The 15972-nt window shown below is 47.1% G+C and overlaps 6 protein-coding genes across 6 annotated transcripts; 3 read left to right on the top strand and 3 right to left on the bottom strand. All coding sequences in view use genetic code 12, as the record gives it.

Annotated features, from left to right (window-relative positions):
• Nucleotides 1-3766: 3766 nt before the first annotated feature.
• On the top strand, nt 3767-5722 carry KNS1 (serine/threonine protein kinase; the record flags this gene model as incomplete). The annotated part of the gene is made up of 1 exon (XM_025483691.1): nt 3767-5722. The coding sequence occupies one exon, from the start codon at nt 3767-3769 to the stop codon at nt 5720-5722; it is 1956 nt and encodes a 651-aa protein (XP_025335926.1).
• Nucleotides 5723-7973: 2251 nt separating this feature from the next.
• SIM1 (SUN family protein) lies at nt 7974-9140 on the top strand (the record flags this gene model as incomplete). The annotated part of the gene is made up of 1 exon (XM_025483690.1): nt 7974-9140. One exon carries the CDS (start codon nt 7974-7976, stop codon nt 9138-9140), a length of 1167 nt encoding a protein of 388 aa, XP_025335925.1.
• A 149-nt stretch (nt 9141-9289) lies between these two features.
• On the bottom strand, nt 9290-9697 carry CXQ87_005263 (uncharacterized protein; the record flags this gene model as incomplete). Its single annotated transcript, XM_025483689.1, has 1 exon — nt 9290-9697. One exon carries the CDS (start codon nt 9695-9697, stop codon nt 9290-9292), a length of 408 nt encoding a protein of 135 aa, XP_025335924.1.
• A 691-nt stretch (nt 9698-10388) lies between these two features.
• Nucleotides 10389-12319, top strand: YBP1 (Ybp1p; the record flags this gene model as incomplete). The annotated part of the gene is made up of 2 exons (XM_025483688.1): nt 10389-12269; nt 12317-12319. The coding sequence occupies 2 exons, from the start codon at nt 10389-10391 to the stop codon at nt 12317-12319; spliced, it is 1884 nt and encodes a 627-aa protein (XP_025335923.1).
• A 77-nt stretch (nt 12320-12396) lies between these two features.
• HPC2 (Hpc2p) lies at nt 12397-13794 on the bottom strand (the record flags this gene model as incomplete). Its single annotated transcript, XM_025483687.1, has 1 exon — nt 12397-13794. The coding sequence occupies one exon, from the start codon at nt 13792-13794 to the stop codon at nt 12397-12399; it is 1398 nt and encodes a 465-aa protein (XP_025335922.1).
• Nucleotides 13795-13900: 106 nt separating this feature from the next.
• Nucleotides 13901-15355, bottom strand: CXQ87_005260 (alpha-ketoacid dehydrogenase kinase family protein; the record flags this gene model as incomplete). The annotated part of the gene is made up of 1 exon (XM_025483686.1): nt 13901-15355. One exon carries the CDS (start codon nt 15353-15355, stop codon nt 13901-13903), a length of 1455 nt encoding a protein of 484 aa, XP_025335921.1.
• Nucleotides 15356-15972: the final 617 nt, after the last annotated feature.

The raw sequence follows: 15972 nt of genomic DNA, 5'->3' as shown, positions 1-15972 counted from the left end.
CAGTGCGGACCATGCTTCAGTTTGAGACAGGACCTCACCGGCTCTAGCGCGCTGCCGGGCCTCTGCAGGTGCAACGGTCTCGCGGCTAAAGTAATTGGTCCAGCTTTGCCACACGTGGCGAAGCAGACGTTGGATCAGAAAACCGATACCACCACGCGGCTTGAAGGGTGCACTTTTGGAAGGACGTTTTTTTCCCAGATCCATTGCACCCCTGTGGCACTCCCTAGCCCGGCGCTTCAGCCTTTCGGATTTCCTTCGATTCGCACTCGCACAGCACGGCGCCTGTTGAGAATCCGGTCTTTGCTGCGCTGCCCCGTGGATTCTGTATCTCCTGCTGCGTCGACGGATTTGGGGGTGTTATCGGGCTTTGTGACTCTTCTTCGGTTATAGCATTGCTGCCTTGCCGGTTTGGGCCCTGCCTTTCCATGAGCCCACTGCTCAATTGGTCCGCGCCGGCGCCGCACCTCTGAAAAATGGTAAAAACCAAAACCGCCTCTTTTTTTTTCCTAGAGTCTTTCTAATGCTTCTCTGAAAACATTCATCATCTCATCCCCCCACCGTGCTTGGCCTCTTCTACCGGGATCTCGGCCCCGTGGCTTGCAACAGCAACATGCCTCTCCACATAAACCGCAGATCATTGCCGTCAACGGAAAATTGTCACTTAACTCAATTCACAGTCGGGGTCCCGAAACATCAGCCCACGGGCTCAAGCTTCCTCGATTTCGCAGTTGCCCCCGGAGTTCGGAACCCCGAATGCCTGGCGGGATCGAATGCAATGGAGTCCCGAAGATGCCCTGGCTGCGAAATGTGTGTCTCAGAAAAATCCAGGACTGATGTCTCACCTGGCGATCGACCTCAATTTATACTTTCGCTCAACTCCGTTTGCAGTGCTGCTGCATGATGACCTGGTCCAAAGAAACCTGTCGAGGGCGTTTGATTTGTGGTCTGATAAGATGGCTGAGGAGGTCGATGGAACGCTTTCATTAATTCTAGACGATTCAAAGGTTCTTCAGAAGGTAAAGCTATTTGCAGCCATTACTGCTTCTTTCTGGCACTTCTGTACTCTTTCCTCTTCCACTGACTTTCTAATTGGATATCAATGAATTTCTAAAAAATGAGACATGCTGAGGGCCCTGCTGCCTTTTATACTCTGTCTAGACGATGCGGGATTTGGTCCAATATTGCTTGGAGACCCTTGTATGCAAAAGTGACCCTGTGGACTTCCGTCAGGTGTCTCAGATGTATGTCTGTTATTAGCGACAGGGATGGGCCCGAGAAGAACCAAACACAGGGATAGTCTCTTTTGAAAATATTTACATCGGCAGAAGCCCCGTTTCCTATTTTGTTTGGCCTCCAATTTTTGCTTTCTTCCCTCCCCTGGTGTGCTCAAAATCCCATCTAAGACATCCTCCTCTATAAGCAGCTCTGCGCAATTGGCCACCCTTTGAATTTAAATGCCGGTAGTGGCGATACTTTTGGCCTGAAAACCCGTCTTGCGTCTGGGCGGGCTTCCGTGATTTCCTGGTCCAATCAGAGAGAAGGACGTTTGTAATGTGTATTACACCTCGGAGAAAGCTACGATTTCCCGATTTCTGATACTAATGGCAATGTGGGATCAATACGATTGGTTGCTTGCTTTCAAGTGACAACTACCACCTTTTGTTCTTTTTCATGGCTAATTTGACTGCTGGAAGTCTCTGGGGCTGAGTTGCAACCGCAGCACGGAACCCCGATATCCCACTTCAATCTTTTAGTGCCAGGATCAACTATGTTCTGGAAACCTCGAAGCATGGCTGCAAAGTGCCCCTGCAGTGTCTATTCACGCTTTGAGGCATATAACTAGAAGGAGCCTCAGTCCAGGGTATGAAGAATTTGCAGAAGTACAATTCTCGCATGATTATTTGACACCGTTCTTCGGAAGTTACAATTCTGTAGGTACAGTTAGTTGATTTCCCTGGGAATTCATTGGTTTCTGTGTATTACTGTTTTCTCTCGATCAGGCCCTACATTCACTATTATACTAAAGGGTTTAAGAAGCCACAGCCATTTGCAGTGAATGCTGCTCGACTTTATGCCCTGTTCAATACATGCTCGGTCTTTGTTACGCTGTTCCCTCCAAAACTCGATGTTTTCAGCAATGTGATAATGAGCTGTCCTTTTTTATCCCCGATGTTGCCAAGTTTGCATTCACTTTATTGTCATTGGACAAACCCATTCAGTTAAGAGCACGCAAAGTAGTTTAGCCAATATTGGGCGAAAATGTGTGCATTGGCGATGTGGGGCTGGAAGGGATGAACATCGTGAAGCTTTCGTTCGCGTATCAGCTTGAAGAGATGGTCTTACAGGTGTTGGGTAGAACTGTTGGCTGCTTTTTGTGTACTATTTCATTGCAGCCGTTATTTGGTCTATTAGTCTGAGCATTGTAATTACAGATTCTCAATCCAATTAAGGCAATGTTGGAATTGTGAAAGATCGGTAGAAAAAATGCCAGATTCTCTCTGTTTACTTTATTGTAATTCAACGTAGAGTGACGTTTACTTTATTGTAATTCAACGTAGAGTGACATTTTCTAAAGAAGATATGGTAATTAAGTTTGCCTCATGTCTGTTGCAATCTACATTCTCACCATACTACACTCAAGTTCGCAACAGTTCCACAATTACCAACGATCAAGAAAAACCAAAAAATCAACCTAACCTACCATCACTGGTTGCGCCACTTTCCAAGATCACCCGGTTTCGGTTATCTGATCTAGACCGGCCTGGGTCCCGCCGCACTGTGGGACAGATCCAACCAATCAGGACCAAATACGGAGAAAATTTTTCAACATCGAAAAACCCCATTTCACTTTCCTTCAACGGAATTATGACACCTTTTTTACAACCCTTTGAAGCCAAGGTGAGCTCCGCCTCGGAGTCGGTTCATATTTAGGTAAACGTCCTGCACACGCCACACTCGCCCCACGTGATGCTCCCACCAATAAACACCAACAAAACAATACCGCCAGATGGGTCGAAGGTTTGACGACCCTGGTAGTTCGAAAATCACCCAATTCTTAAAAGTTGTACATTTTAATTTTTTTACATTCCTCCATCTGGTGGCCATCATCTCTCCAACTCTTATCGGTCATTCGCGGCGTCACTACAGCAACTATCGCTATCTAGCATTATCGCTTAGTGAGCAGTGCCGAAGATCCACCATAACTGGACACGCTTCCCGTCAAACGACTTGAAAAAACACATGTAGCTTCTTCATGACCTCAACTATAGGGCTAGCTTCTTCAGAGTCCGAAAAACGGGCGGCTATCTCTTTTTTGCCTCCGCACGACCGTGTTGAGGAACCCCTGACTTTCGATGTTCGACAACGTCGACAACCATTCTTGCCATAATTAACGACTCTGTGCTCCATCTGCCCACGACTGCTTAAATTTGTTCCCCGGAATTTCCCCAGACCGCTGCTTTTTCTTCAGATTCGCAGACCGATCCCGTCATCTTGCGCAATCGGCGATTTACTCCTCATCAATTTGTGCTCATAGCAGTTTTCTTGCTTTCCAGAGAGCTGAGTGAATAGTGGAGATCAAAATTGCTATTGCATTTTGCAGACGTTCTAATTGCTGGAGCGAGTTTTTGAATTTACAGTCTATTTCAGCCGCTGCAGACTTAAAAGTCCAGGTTCGGCCTCGGACTTGTGTTGATAACCAAAAAACACCACAGTTTCCCACAACCAAGGCTCTCTTATCAGTCTAGAGAGACCAAACATAGTAGCGATGTCGTTGATATCCAACAGAAAGAGACCCAGAGGGTTTAGTGAGACGTTTGATTCGTCCCGAAAGACCGCCGCTTCCGATGGAGTACCTAATGCTTCTACGGCTCAGAAAACAAAAGTTTTTGACAATATGTCCCCGCTGTCTGTGTCAACGTTCAACGAGTCGCCTAATTTGAATCTCAATATAACTTTGAACAATTCTGAGACCACAGACAACCACAGTTTTGATAAGCATCATAATGGCGAAGTATTGGAGGAAGAGGATGAAGACGACTTGTACGGCGAAGATGATGATGCCTTTGACTTGAATGACGAAGTTGTGTTCCTTGAAGAACGCAAGATCCAGCCATCTTTTGCCCAACGTCGTCAACATAGAAACAACTCTGACTCCATGCTTCTCTTGGATCAGGATGTTCGAGATGCTTACAACATGTTCAATGTGAACAATATGAACGTGAATGATACCCCTATGGACAACAAGCAGTTTGAGATACCCCATCATGCCAACCCAGGCGTCAAGAAGCAAAGAACAAACTCGTTGCCTCAACTACCCCAAGCTAAGTGTTTCTATCAAAAATTGCCAAGCAACTATATCCTTCAGCATCCCAAAGTTGGAAACGTCAAGACGCATATAATCCCGCATAAGATGAACCTACCTCCATGTGATGACGAGGATGGTCACTACATTGTGCGGGAGAACGATATCTTTGCTAATCGTTTCGTCATTCAAAAGCTTGTTGGCCAAGGAACTTTTGGCAAGGTGGTTGCATGTTATGATAAAGTCAACCGTGATACTGTGGCCATCAAAATTATCCGTAATATTCCAAAGTACAGAGATGCCGCCAAGATCGAGCTACGGATTCTCACAACGTTGAAAAAGTTTGACAACGACAACAAAAACCACTGTATCCACCTTCGGGAGTGCTTCGACTACAGAGGCCATATTTGCATTGTGACAGACTTGCTTAAGATATCGCTTTACGACTTCTTGGAGAACAACAAGTTTAAACCATACCCTGGTTCACACATACAGGCGATCTCCAAGCAGCTCATAAGGTCGGTGACCTTCTTCCACGACCTCAACTTAATTCACACAGACCTCAAACCTGAGAATATCTTGTTGCATGACGACACTTATCTGCGCAAGCAGCTTAAGAGCTCTACCATCATTTCCAGTTACTTCAATCTTAATTCAAGCAGCGAAAAGCGCAGGCTTGACAAACCACCGAAGTTCCTGAGGATATTGAACAACCCACTTATACAAATCATTGATTTTGGCTCGGCCATCTTTGATGATGAATACCATTCCTCGATTGTTTCCACGCGACACTATAGAGCGCCAGAAATCGTCTTGGGCGTTGGGTGGTCGTTCCCCTGTGATGTGTGGTCGATGGGATGTATTCTAGTGGAGTTGGTGATTGGTGAGCCGGTGTTCAGGACTCACGATAACCTTGAACACTTGGCAATGATAGAAAAGATATGCGGCACGAAAATCAGCAAAGAGATGGTGAGGTACCTGAAGCAGAAAGAGAATGAGTGTGGTTTGAAGTACTTCACCAACGACTACCGTCGTCTGTACGGCGAGCACTTTAGTGATGACGAAGACGACGATGATGTGATAATAGATGACGAGTCCACGGAAGACAACTCGCTACTGTTGATTTTCCCCACGCCAAGCACTCCAGAAAAGTTTATCAAAAACGTCAAGCAGCTTCTGCGCATTGATTTGTTCATCAGTGAGAGGATAGGATTGAACATCAATTTTGACCAGTCGTTGAGCGAGAATTACCAGAGCAACTGGCATTTGATCAACTTTGGCAATTTTACGTTCTGGTGGTTTTTCATTGACTTGTTGCGCAAGATCTTTGTGATTGACCCGAACGAGCGAATCACAGCGCTCGAGGCGCTTGAACATCCGTGGTTCAACTTGGGAATTGAGGATGAGGGTACCATTTAGTTCTAGACAGGCCATCCAGGGACAGGGCTTCCGATGGCCGCGGGCAGGCGATGAGACCTGTGTGCGAATTTCAGAGATAATGTTAGGGTTAGCATGGGTTGTTGGTGGTGATCGTATGAAAAAAAATACGGGAAACCATTAGAGACAACACAGCAACTATATGGAAATTGTTTTAAGGAATAGGCCGATTTGGCCAATGATGTGATAAGGAACACAAAAGTAAAAAAGTCGGGCATCGAAGGGCAAGAAAATTTCTCGACGTCCGGCTCATGTAGACGCATGTGGATAATATGACTTCTCAAACGAGCCGCCTGCGGTGCGGCTGCCGATAATCATCAGGTCGCTGTGATTGGGTGAAACCTTGAAAATAGGGGAATTTCTACAATTCCTTGAAATAAGGGATCTGTTGATCGAGGGTTGATTATTGGGGAATTGGTAAACAGTGCGGTGAGTAAGAGGCTTTGCGTAGCAAAAAACAGTGCGAAATAGCAAAAAACATTGGAACCAAAGAGGCATCTGCGACCAGAAAAAAAAAAAAATAGTCCCTATTCTGACTAAAGCACCTGTTAACTCACCGCCTGCCGGGCAACCTGGAATGTAAGTGCTCGAGGTGGCAACGGAATGGTTTCAGGCCTTCCTGCAGATTCAGGCTTATACGACGTTTATTGTAATTGGCTATTGAAGATAAAAAAGTTGCCATTCATGAAAAGGCTGACAAAGACGTAGGGTGTGGTGAGGGAAGTAGGGAGGGTTTTTTTGAGTTTGAGGTGGCTTTGCGAGTGTTTGATTTACAGACTCGCGAACCAGTACCGTGAATCAGGCTTAGGTGAAAGTCGAGGGATCACTTTGTTATACTTTTTCAGTTTATGGTTGAAGGGGCGAAGGGGTGAGATTTGTAGAGTTGATTTTCAGTGGTGGGTTTGTGGCACATTTGGTTATTGTTGAGCGGCATTCTGTGAGGCATTCTGTGAGAGCCTAGGCATCCTATGGCGATCTTCTACATATTTTTTTTTTTTTTTTTTTTTTTTTTTTTGTACTTTTCAAACTGTGCAATTCAGGCCCAGACCAAGGCCAAGATAACGCATCGAAGTTTGAAGAAACGCAGCCCATACCCCAGGACCACTAATGACTCTTGCAAAAGAAACAAAAGTTGCATAAGCGACCCATAGAGAGAGCATTATGGTCTGGAGGAGATACGGCGAGAGCCATATGAAGAGAATTTGAAAAAAGGCCAGGAGAAGCAAAGCAATTTGTAGGTACCACGTTTCTCGCCTCACGGACGATCTTGACGCTGTCGTCTAGACTAGGATCGACACAGTAGATAGGCGCCTTGGTAGTAGCACAATACCACAGTGTCGAGGCGAACCAGACAAAAGAAAAGGGACTCCGAACGGCGGCAGGGTATGTTGAATTTTCTTGATTCCAAGCCGTGCAATTCTGTCCATTCACATTCTACGACTCCTTAGATCTCCGTTCCTAATTCACCATGTCTGGATCTCGATTTCCCGGATCTCCCTGGATCACACCCTAGAACCCCTATCGTCATTGATCGTCCAAAAAGTTGCTTCTACCGACGTTGGCGGAGCGTTGCATTGCCACTCGGCCCAAGATCAAACGGCTCTTCCAGTAGATAAAGGAAGGGCTCTGAGTGGCTCTCTGCTGGAGACGACGTTTAACCGCCGAGCCAAGTCTCCCGGCTCCGTCCCCCCATTTCCTGTATTCTACATTCTCTTAATTTCAAAAACTCAAGCTCCTGACATATTTCGACCGCCTCACCAAAGATCTCGTAATATCTCACCTTGGTCACTTAAGCCTAGCGTTGATGGCTGCGAAATTTGTCGTCAGAACGCCGAAACGTAGCTCCTGCACAGAGCCATGTCCCGCGACAATTAAGCCTAGTTGGGCGTTAATTAGCCCGTCAAAGTCTAGACCCCTGGCTTTATGCGCCTTGGCTCAGTTGTTGTCATGTACTGCACACAGGCCGAACAAAAAAAGGCAGCAAAAAAAGAAAAACACTCACCTGTGCCTTCTCGCTGCCCGCTGAGCCTATATATTTACACGCCATCCTCGCACCTTAAGCCTTCTCCTTTTTTTTTTGTTTAGATCCACGGTCCCAAACATTCTTGACGTAAAAAGCTCAGCACTCCTTTTGAGTTTTTTAACTTCCAACTACATTCTTTCTTTCCTGTCAATTCTGGACATCCACTCTTTGTGATCCAGATCCAACTACCGTCTTTCCTTAGATCCAAGAATGAAAACTTTCATCGTGTCCGCTCTTTTGGCCTCCGCCATGGCCGCTCCATCCGGCTTCCACAAGCACCACCACCACCACCAGAACGAGGCTAGAGCCGTCGTGACTACTTTCAGAACCGTCACTGTTGGTGGCAACGGTGAGGTGAAGGGTGCTGTCGAGACCTCCTCGGCCTCCTCTGACTCCGTCACCACCTCCGCCTCCACCACCACCACTTCCTCCGACTCGTCTTCCTCGTCTTCCTCGTCTTCCCCATCTTCCTCGAGCGCTTCTTCCGACTCGTCCTCCTCGAAGACCAGCTCCACCCCTTCCTCCAGCCCATCTTCCGGTGGCTCTGGTGGTATCAACGGTGACCTTTCCCTCTTCTCCGACCCAACTGAGAAGTTCGAGGACGGTGTCCACGACTGTGACTCCTTGCCAACCGGTCAGGGTGTCATTGAGGTTGACTGGCTCTCTGAGCTCAAGGGCGGTTTCACCACCATCATGAACCTGAAGGGTGACACCTCCTCCACCTGTAAGGACGGCTACTACTGTTCTTACGCTTGTCAGGCTGGTATGTCCAAGACCCAGTGGCCTTCTGAGCAGCCATCTAACGGTATCTCCGTTGGTGGTTTGTACTGTAAGAACGGCAAGTTGTACAGATCCAACAAGGACAAGGACTACTTGTGTGAATGGGGTTACAAGGGCACCAACTTTGTCTCCAAGATTAAGAAGGACGTCGCGATCTGCAGAACTGACTACCCTGGTTCCGAGAACATGAACATCCCAACCTTGTTGGAGGCTGGTAAGTCCGCTCCTGTTTCCGTTGTCAACTCCGACCAATACTACAAGTGGAAGGGCGGCAGATCTTCTACTCAGTACTACGTCAACAATGCTGGTGTTTCTGTTGAAAAGGGTTGTATCTGGGGTACTTCCGGCTCTGGTGTCGGTAACTGGGCTCCTGTTGTCTTGGGTGCTGGTAACACTGGCGGCAAGACCTACTTGTCTTTGATCCCTAACCCCAACAACAAGGATGCTCCTAACTACAACATCAAGATCCGGGGTGCCAACGGTGCCAGCACTGTCGGTTCTTGTTCTTACGAGGACGGCAACTACAAAGGCGGTCACGGCTCCGACGGTTGTACGCTCACTGTTAGCGAAGGTGACGCCGAGTTTGTCTTCTACTAAGCAGTTTGCATTTCGATACCCTTCGCTAGTGTCGAGGATGTGTCAAAAGTTTGAATTTCGCTCGCCATAGTATTGTTCTTGTATACCTGAGTCTACAGGCTCAAATTTGTTAGATTGTAAATGAGTTTTCACCTATTTGACTTGTAAGACTAGCCGAATGCAATGGTTTCACAGTACCCGAGCACCAATTCCCCTTTGCTCAGAAAAAGCTTATGCAAATCACCCAACTTCTCGTCCGGCGTTGGTTGGAATGTGCTCAGCACATACAAATGAATATGCTTTAGTCGAAGCCTCTTCATTAGGTAATTCAGAACAGTAGCCACCGTCTGAGACCCTGAAATCTTGAATATGCTTGGATTTATGGCTGGTGCTGAGCCAATTGGATGAAAACGCAATGTGACTTTTTCACTGCTGGTTTCCAAAAGCTCCTTGAGTGGATCCTCTTCCCTTTTCGGTAGCACCATCAGCGTGGACAACGGCACTTTCTGGTCTGCTGTCTCAGCCTCGAATTCTGCCAGCAGCACCAGGTCCAGCACATCCAGCGCATCCAGGTTCATTATGATGAATTTGACAATGTGCTTTGAAAGAAGGCTGAATTAAGTGAGGTAATGCAAAAGCGATTAAACGGTGTCTTTGCCTCCTCGAGTAAATCTGAGTCTATCTCTCGATTTTGACAGCTTTTGATACACTATCTGCGTGGTATGTCGATTGGGGCTGTGGTGAGAATGCTCAAAAGGCAGCAAGCATTCAATGCCACCAAATGCTGGAGATACCCAAATTTATGGATGAAACGAAAAGGGCTGTGAACGAATTGCCCAATTGATGGATCTTGATTTGCTTATCGCCTTGGGGTTATCAAGTAGGCTGTGTACTCAGGGTTGTGCTTGCAATCCTGAACCACAAGTGTAGCCACGACAGAAGTAACGAAGTAGGAGTCAAAGTAACGAACACTATTAGAAGAGATCTCTGACTTCTTATCCCTAGATAAACAATTGTCAGTAACCGGTCTGATACCTTTATCAGATTAGACCCCTGGATGCTCGTATAACGGAAGTATCAACAGTCCAGCTTCACAATCAATGCCCCTTGGGTAAACAAGTTCACTGTATTTCTGAAAACGACCCTCTTTGATCAATCTTCGAATAGCTTCCCCTCCCGTTCAGCCGTTCACAACTGTATTGAAGATGGAGACCCGTACATTGTCTAGTAGCGCGGCTAGAAACGAGAAAGACACTCAAAGGAACAACTATGTCTGATACCGAACACGAGCTGGGGCTGGATGCCACCATTGAGGCTCAGGAATTGGAGAAGATTTTTGAAGTTTTCACCCAGGCGGCCGCCGAGGCCAAAGAGCTGGGGGATTTTTTGTCCTACTCCACCATCTTGGATATGTACTTGAGCGAGCCAGAGAGATACCGTGTGGAGGAAAGAGACCAGATCTTGAGCCATCTTTTGAAGATTTTGGACCTGGACCACGACTTGGTGTATGAAATTGGCTGGGATTTGCCCGCCCTTGTGCTTCCCTTTGTGGAGTCAGACTACGCCTTCGATGGAGCACTCCGCAATGCTCCATGTGTCTTCAACGTGTGCAAGATCTTTGAGCTTTTGGCCCACCATGGCAATTCGAAGGAGTTGTTTTTGAAGAGTACTGAGCTTTTGAGCGCCTTGCTGGAAAACGACGCTGTCACGGAGAATACCTACTTCAGACACAAGTTCTACGATGTCAAGCTCTACTGTATCTTTGAATTGATCGACAGCTGCTTGAGACGCATCCACACGCTTTACCCCTCGCGTTTTCTAGCCATGACAGTGGCCAGTTTCATCAATTCACTTCATGGCAACCCGGTGGCCGACCTAGGCGAAGCCGATTTCCGCTGGAAGAGAGTCTACAGCTTTGCCAGAAACTACCAGAGACCACCGCTTCCAGAGAAAATTGAGGTTTCTCCCACTGAGCTCGAGAAGATCAACAGCGACGAGGACTACTTGCAGCGGAAGTTGTTGACTGGATTCGTCACTGAGGCTGTGAATTTAGTCACCAAACGTACTGTGGTGGGCTTTGCCACAGACTTCCTCAATTACCTCCAGTGCGTGGCAAAGAACAAGGAAAGTGAGCACAACGTCTTCCTACCGGTCCTTGACCGTCTCGTGGAGCTCGCTCTCTCGTTTGATGTGGACTTGACAAACAACTTCAAGGACTTCCTCGAGGAAAGCAATGATTTGGTCGACACGCTGGAGCTAGAGGGTGAGGATGACGACGAAAAGCATGGGCATTTGTTTGAGAAGTTGGTGGTAAGCTACCAAAAGACCATTGTCAGCTCCTTGATAAGCAGTGAGGCTAAGGCAGTCCATGACTCTGCAGCTGGTATGTTGGTTCTCTTCACAAACTCTGTGGGCCCCAACAAGGACATGAAAAAAGTCACGGTTACTATCAATGACGCTGTATCACTCACACTTCGATTAGTGGTTCCAGGCATGATTCATACCACGTTTTTCAACAGGGGTTTCTCAGACATAGCCGTGTTCTGGTCATGGTACGCCATTCATCAAGCCAACCTCGAGAAGCGTAACCTCTCGTTGGAGCTTTCCAAAACTCCATCCCTTCTTCTCCTGGCATACCTCCAAGCGTTGCTTTTCATGTTGATCTCCAACCGTGAATACCCCAACTTGAGATACGTCGTGCTTACACTCTTGACTAAAGTTCTTGCTCATGCCCCTGAGGATACAAGTTATGCATTTTTGATTGACTCATTGAACGACTGCCCCTATGAGAACCTCAAGACTGCTTTGGTGGGCGTCTTCAAGGAGTTGGTTACCAAAGAGAAGAGCGATCTTTGCGACTTGACAAATACCCTACAAGATACCAGCATTTCAGAGTCCAAGTCTGACAACTCACGCCCACCTCCACTTCCAAAGAGAAACAGCTCTCGCAGCACGAGGTTCATCACTTTGACAGACAGCAGAGTCAAGGAGCTACAGGGAGTGTTACAAAATACTGTTGACCGTACTTTTATCACTGAGGATGGCTCTACCACCATCGACAGAGACACTTGCGGAACGTTGGTGGCGCTTTTGAGTCTCCAGCATGTGCTCCAAAAGTCTGGTCTTATCAAGGACGAAAGCAGCGAGGTTGTGTCTTCCTTGAAAAGCAAGCTTCAAAAGTTGGAGGAAGCTAAGAGTGAGGATCCTACAACTGCCAACATGGCCGGTATTTTGAACATCTCTCTTGAGCGTCTCTCTAGCTAGATACATAGACAATTCATTTCTTGCCCTTTGCAGCGCCCTTCTTGGTGGTCGATGTAGTAGCTCTGTCCTCCACCAAGGGTCCCCAGTAAACGAAGAAACCTTCTTTGGTTGTTGTGATTTCCTCTTCCCATTGAAGCTCCTCATCATCAATGAAAGGATCCTCATAATCGTACTTACCCACTTTCCTGTTCATACGAGTCTCATGCTGTCTAGCTCTTTGCTCCTCTGTTAACTCGTCATTGTTCTTCTTCTTGCTTTGAGCATTGCTCTTTTCAGTTTGAGCATTGTTCTTTTCGTTCTGAGCTAGCGTGTTGCCCTTTTCATCCACAACCTGTAGCTCATCATCGTCATCTTCGTCGGCGCCTTCGTCTTCGTCATCAAGCATCTCATCCATGAGGTCAATTGCCGACTTTGCATTGGGATGTATCGTGTTCCAGCCGTACTTCTCCTCTGCAAGTTTGAGCACATTGACAACAACCTCGGCCTGGCCGGGCATGGGAGCCTTAGGGTCAAGGAGAGGAATATTCAATGCAATGATAGGTGGAGGAGCCGCCAGTTTATCCTTCTTGTCCTCGTGCGGCGAGTTCTTAGAGTCATCCAGTTGCTCCTCCTTCTTGAGCGACATGACAGCAGGTTTTTCTAGCTTGACTGGCTGACTCTTCGTCTTGGCCTTATCGGCTGTCGCCGTAGGATGTATAGATGGTTTATCAGCAGGTGCAATGGCAATTTCAGGAGTCTTCTTTTTGCTTTTGGGGCCTGGCTTCTTGGGCTCTGCCTTGACATCACCTTTTGCTGTCTTTTTCTCTGTCTTGGCCTTTTTAGCAGCAGAGTCCGTCTTTGCGGATGATGCTCTCTTCTTCTTCTCAGGTGCTGGCGCCAGCAGAGCGTTGCTTTCCTCGGAGTTGATGATGGAATTTATGCTTGTTTTGCTTGGGCCGCCTGCCCTCCATTGAATGGTAGAGCTGTCGATTGGCTCCGTAGAGCCCACTTTGAAGTTACTTTGGAAATTCTTGATATAGTCCAGCACTGCACCAGGATTATCGCCCATCGTGTTAAGCTTATACGCCAAAGGCGACGGCCTACGATACGATGGTGCTAAAGGCACGGGCAGCCGCAGTGCTCGTTCGTTATCGTCCACCACAACAATCTCTGGTGGTGAAGAACGCTCGTCATCAATCACTATGGGTTTCTGCGCCAGATTGGGCCTTAGTTCGCCCTGTGCCTGGAAGTCAGAAACAAGATTCAGGATTGGGTTTGGTCTGTATGGCGAAGCCGAGTTGAGGGGCTGTGGACTTTGGGACCCCATGTGTGGAGCTGGGGTCTGACTCTGGTTGGCATACTGATATTCCTGTTTGGCATTCTCCTCGCCACCGCCTAGAAGCAGCGATATAGGCACGTTTCTTTGACTCATGTGCTTGATCTATTGATGAAATGCCCTGGGTGGACGTGTTGGTATATCAGAAGACTTGGTGAGGATGTAGATGTTGGATGTATTTGAGGTGCGCATTGTGTGTAGACTATGCTCTGTCCAACTGGATCACATTGGAGTGGAACCCGAGCTTGCTCAATTCTAGGCAGGTATCGCTGCCGTAGCCTTCAATTGAATTCATGCTGAGGTTTCCGTTCCAGTAGTCGGCATAAACCTTGCACATGGGCAACCCAAGCCCCAACTTGAACTTGTAGTGTCTGTTGATCAACCTGTCTAGGGTTGACTTTTTCGTTTCCGGCAGTGTTTCTGCCATGGAGGTTCCCAGAAGCTGGTCTTGCAGCTGAATGATAGAAGAACCTGCTGGAGTCACTTGGAGATTGGAGTACATTTGCAAGTCTGGGATAGAATGAAAATTGGCAAGACTCTGTCTGGCATGGTCAGGCAGTTTTCCAAAGGACCAGATCGACTTGAGCTTTTCGTGGCTCATGCCGCCGCCCTGGTCAGATATGCGGAAAGTTACCAGCTTTTTTGAATCAATCAACGTGACCTTGATTGGTGGAAGTTTCTTGCCGCTGTCTCCGTGGGTTGTTATAGTGGCCTCCATGGAGTTTCTCAAGATCTCACCAAACAAGTAGTGCAAATGAGGTACCATAAAGGGGAAGCTCAAGGATGTATCGCCGTCAATCTCTAAATCAGGCATGAGGTCTCTGTGAGGGAATGCCTCTAATGAGGAATCTTTCACCAACTCGTGAACCATTTTGAAGTGCTCTGCAGCATTGCACCGATGGAAAATCTCACCAATGTAATCTGGCGACTGCCTCTGGTATGGATGTTTCTTGTAGATCTCTGTAAGCGACAAATGCTCCTCTACAATGACTCTTCTACTGATTCTGGAGCGGAGCATTGAGCTCATGAAGCTGTCTAGAGCTTCCTGTGGAAGACTCTCTAAAATGGAAACCTCCAACGCACCCATCATGAGATGGGACAAGTTGAAGACGTGCTGGTCCAAGAGATTGCTGATATCCTCGCAAAAGCGTTCGTTTTCGGATGCCGTGGTGATATTGGGGATCTTCCGGAAAGCATTGAACAGATGATAGTAACTCTCGTAGATCTGGGCAAGATGGAAGTTGTTGACAACTCCAAAGGGAAGAGTTTGGAGGTCACGGATTCTCATGGCGAGTCTTATTGGCAATTCTAGCCTGACAAAGTTGGCAGATGCTAGGATCTTCTGTTTGGTCAAGGCCTTGCCGTACCCTGCCAATTGTCTCAACGACACCGGATGGGGCAGTTTCTGGGAGTATTTCATCAACACTTCATTCTGGAAAAAGTGCTGGGGAGTCAAAATCAGCGAATACAGCGGATAGGGTCCGAGATCTTCCAAGTGGTTGGCGATCTTCTGCTTGCTCACCAAGGAAAGGATATCGTCATCAATGTAGGAGTGTGATGAAATTGGAGATGATGAGGTTGCCTCCTGAGGCTTTGAGTAGGCTCTGCTTAGTCTAAGTATAGAGGGCAGGCGGGTTTTGGAATATAGACGGAACATGGGGGAGGTGTTGCAGATGATCTTGAGAGTGAGATAAGAGTGAGCATCTGGGGTAGAGTGAAGAAACCGGGATGGAGAGAAATTAAAGGTGTAGGCTTGGGTTCATGTTTGGTTTATGCTTTTGATTAAATCTAATGCTTTCGGGAGCAGACTTTTATTCTTTGTGGAACTTTCTTGGTTTTCCATCTGTGACTAATTCGCAGCCGAATTGGATATGTAGTGAGAAGTTGAGGAAGAAATGGAAAACGTGAGGTGGGAATAAAATCGATAATCGAATGAATCGATGATATTTCAAATGGCGACGTATTTTACAAAGGAACAATGTCTCCTTCTCCGATGTTTGCAAGCACACCCAATAGGTATACCAGATCTTTGAAACACTCCCACATTGTCGTGCCATCAATATGCTTCGGTCACGGATCAGATCAATAGAAATACAGAAATTGCAGCATGTCAGGGTCCCATAGAAATTCACGATTCACATATTTGTCTCCGGTCATCATTTCGGACTTTTTGTTATTGTTTGCTTTTCGTGGTGCTTATCAAAATGCACTGTCAAAATGGCTGCGAAAACACCACAACAAGCAACCCCTACCACAGCCACAAACCTACCAAAT

Source organism: Candidozyma duobushaemuli (genome assembly GCF_002926085.2).
Source record: "Candidozyma duobushaemuli strain B09383 chromosome Unknown G_B09383, whole genome shotgun sequence".
Classification (NCBI taxonomy): Eukaryota; Fungi; Ascomycota; class Pichiomycetes; order Serinales; family Metschnikowiaceae; genus Candidozyma; species Candidozyma duobushaemuli.
The sequence above is the reverse complement of the archived record's forward strand: the minus strand, read 5'-3'. Positions and strand labels throughout refer to the sequence as shown.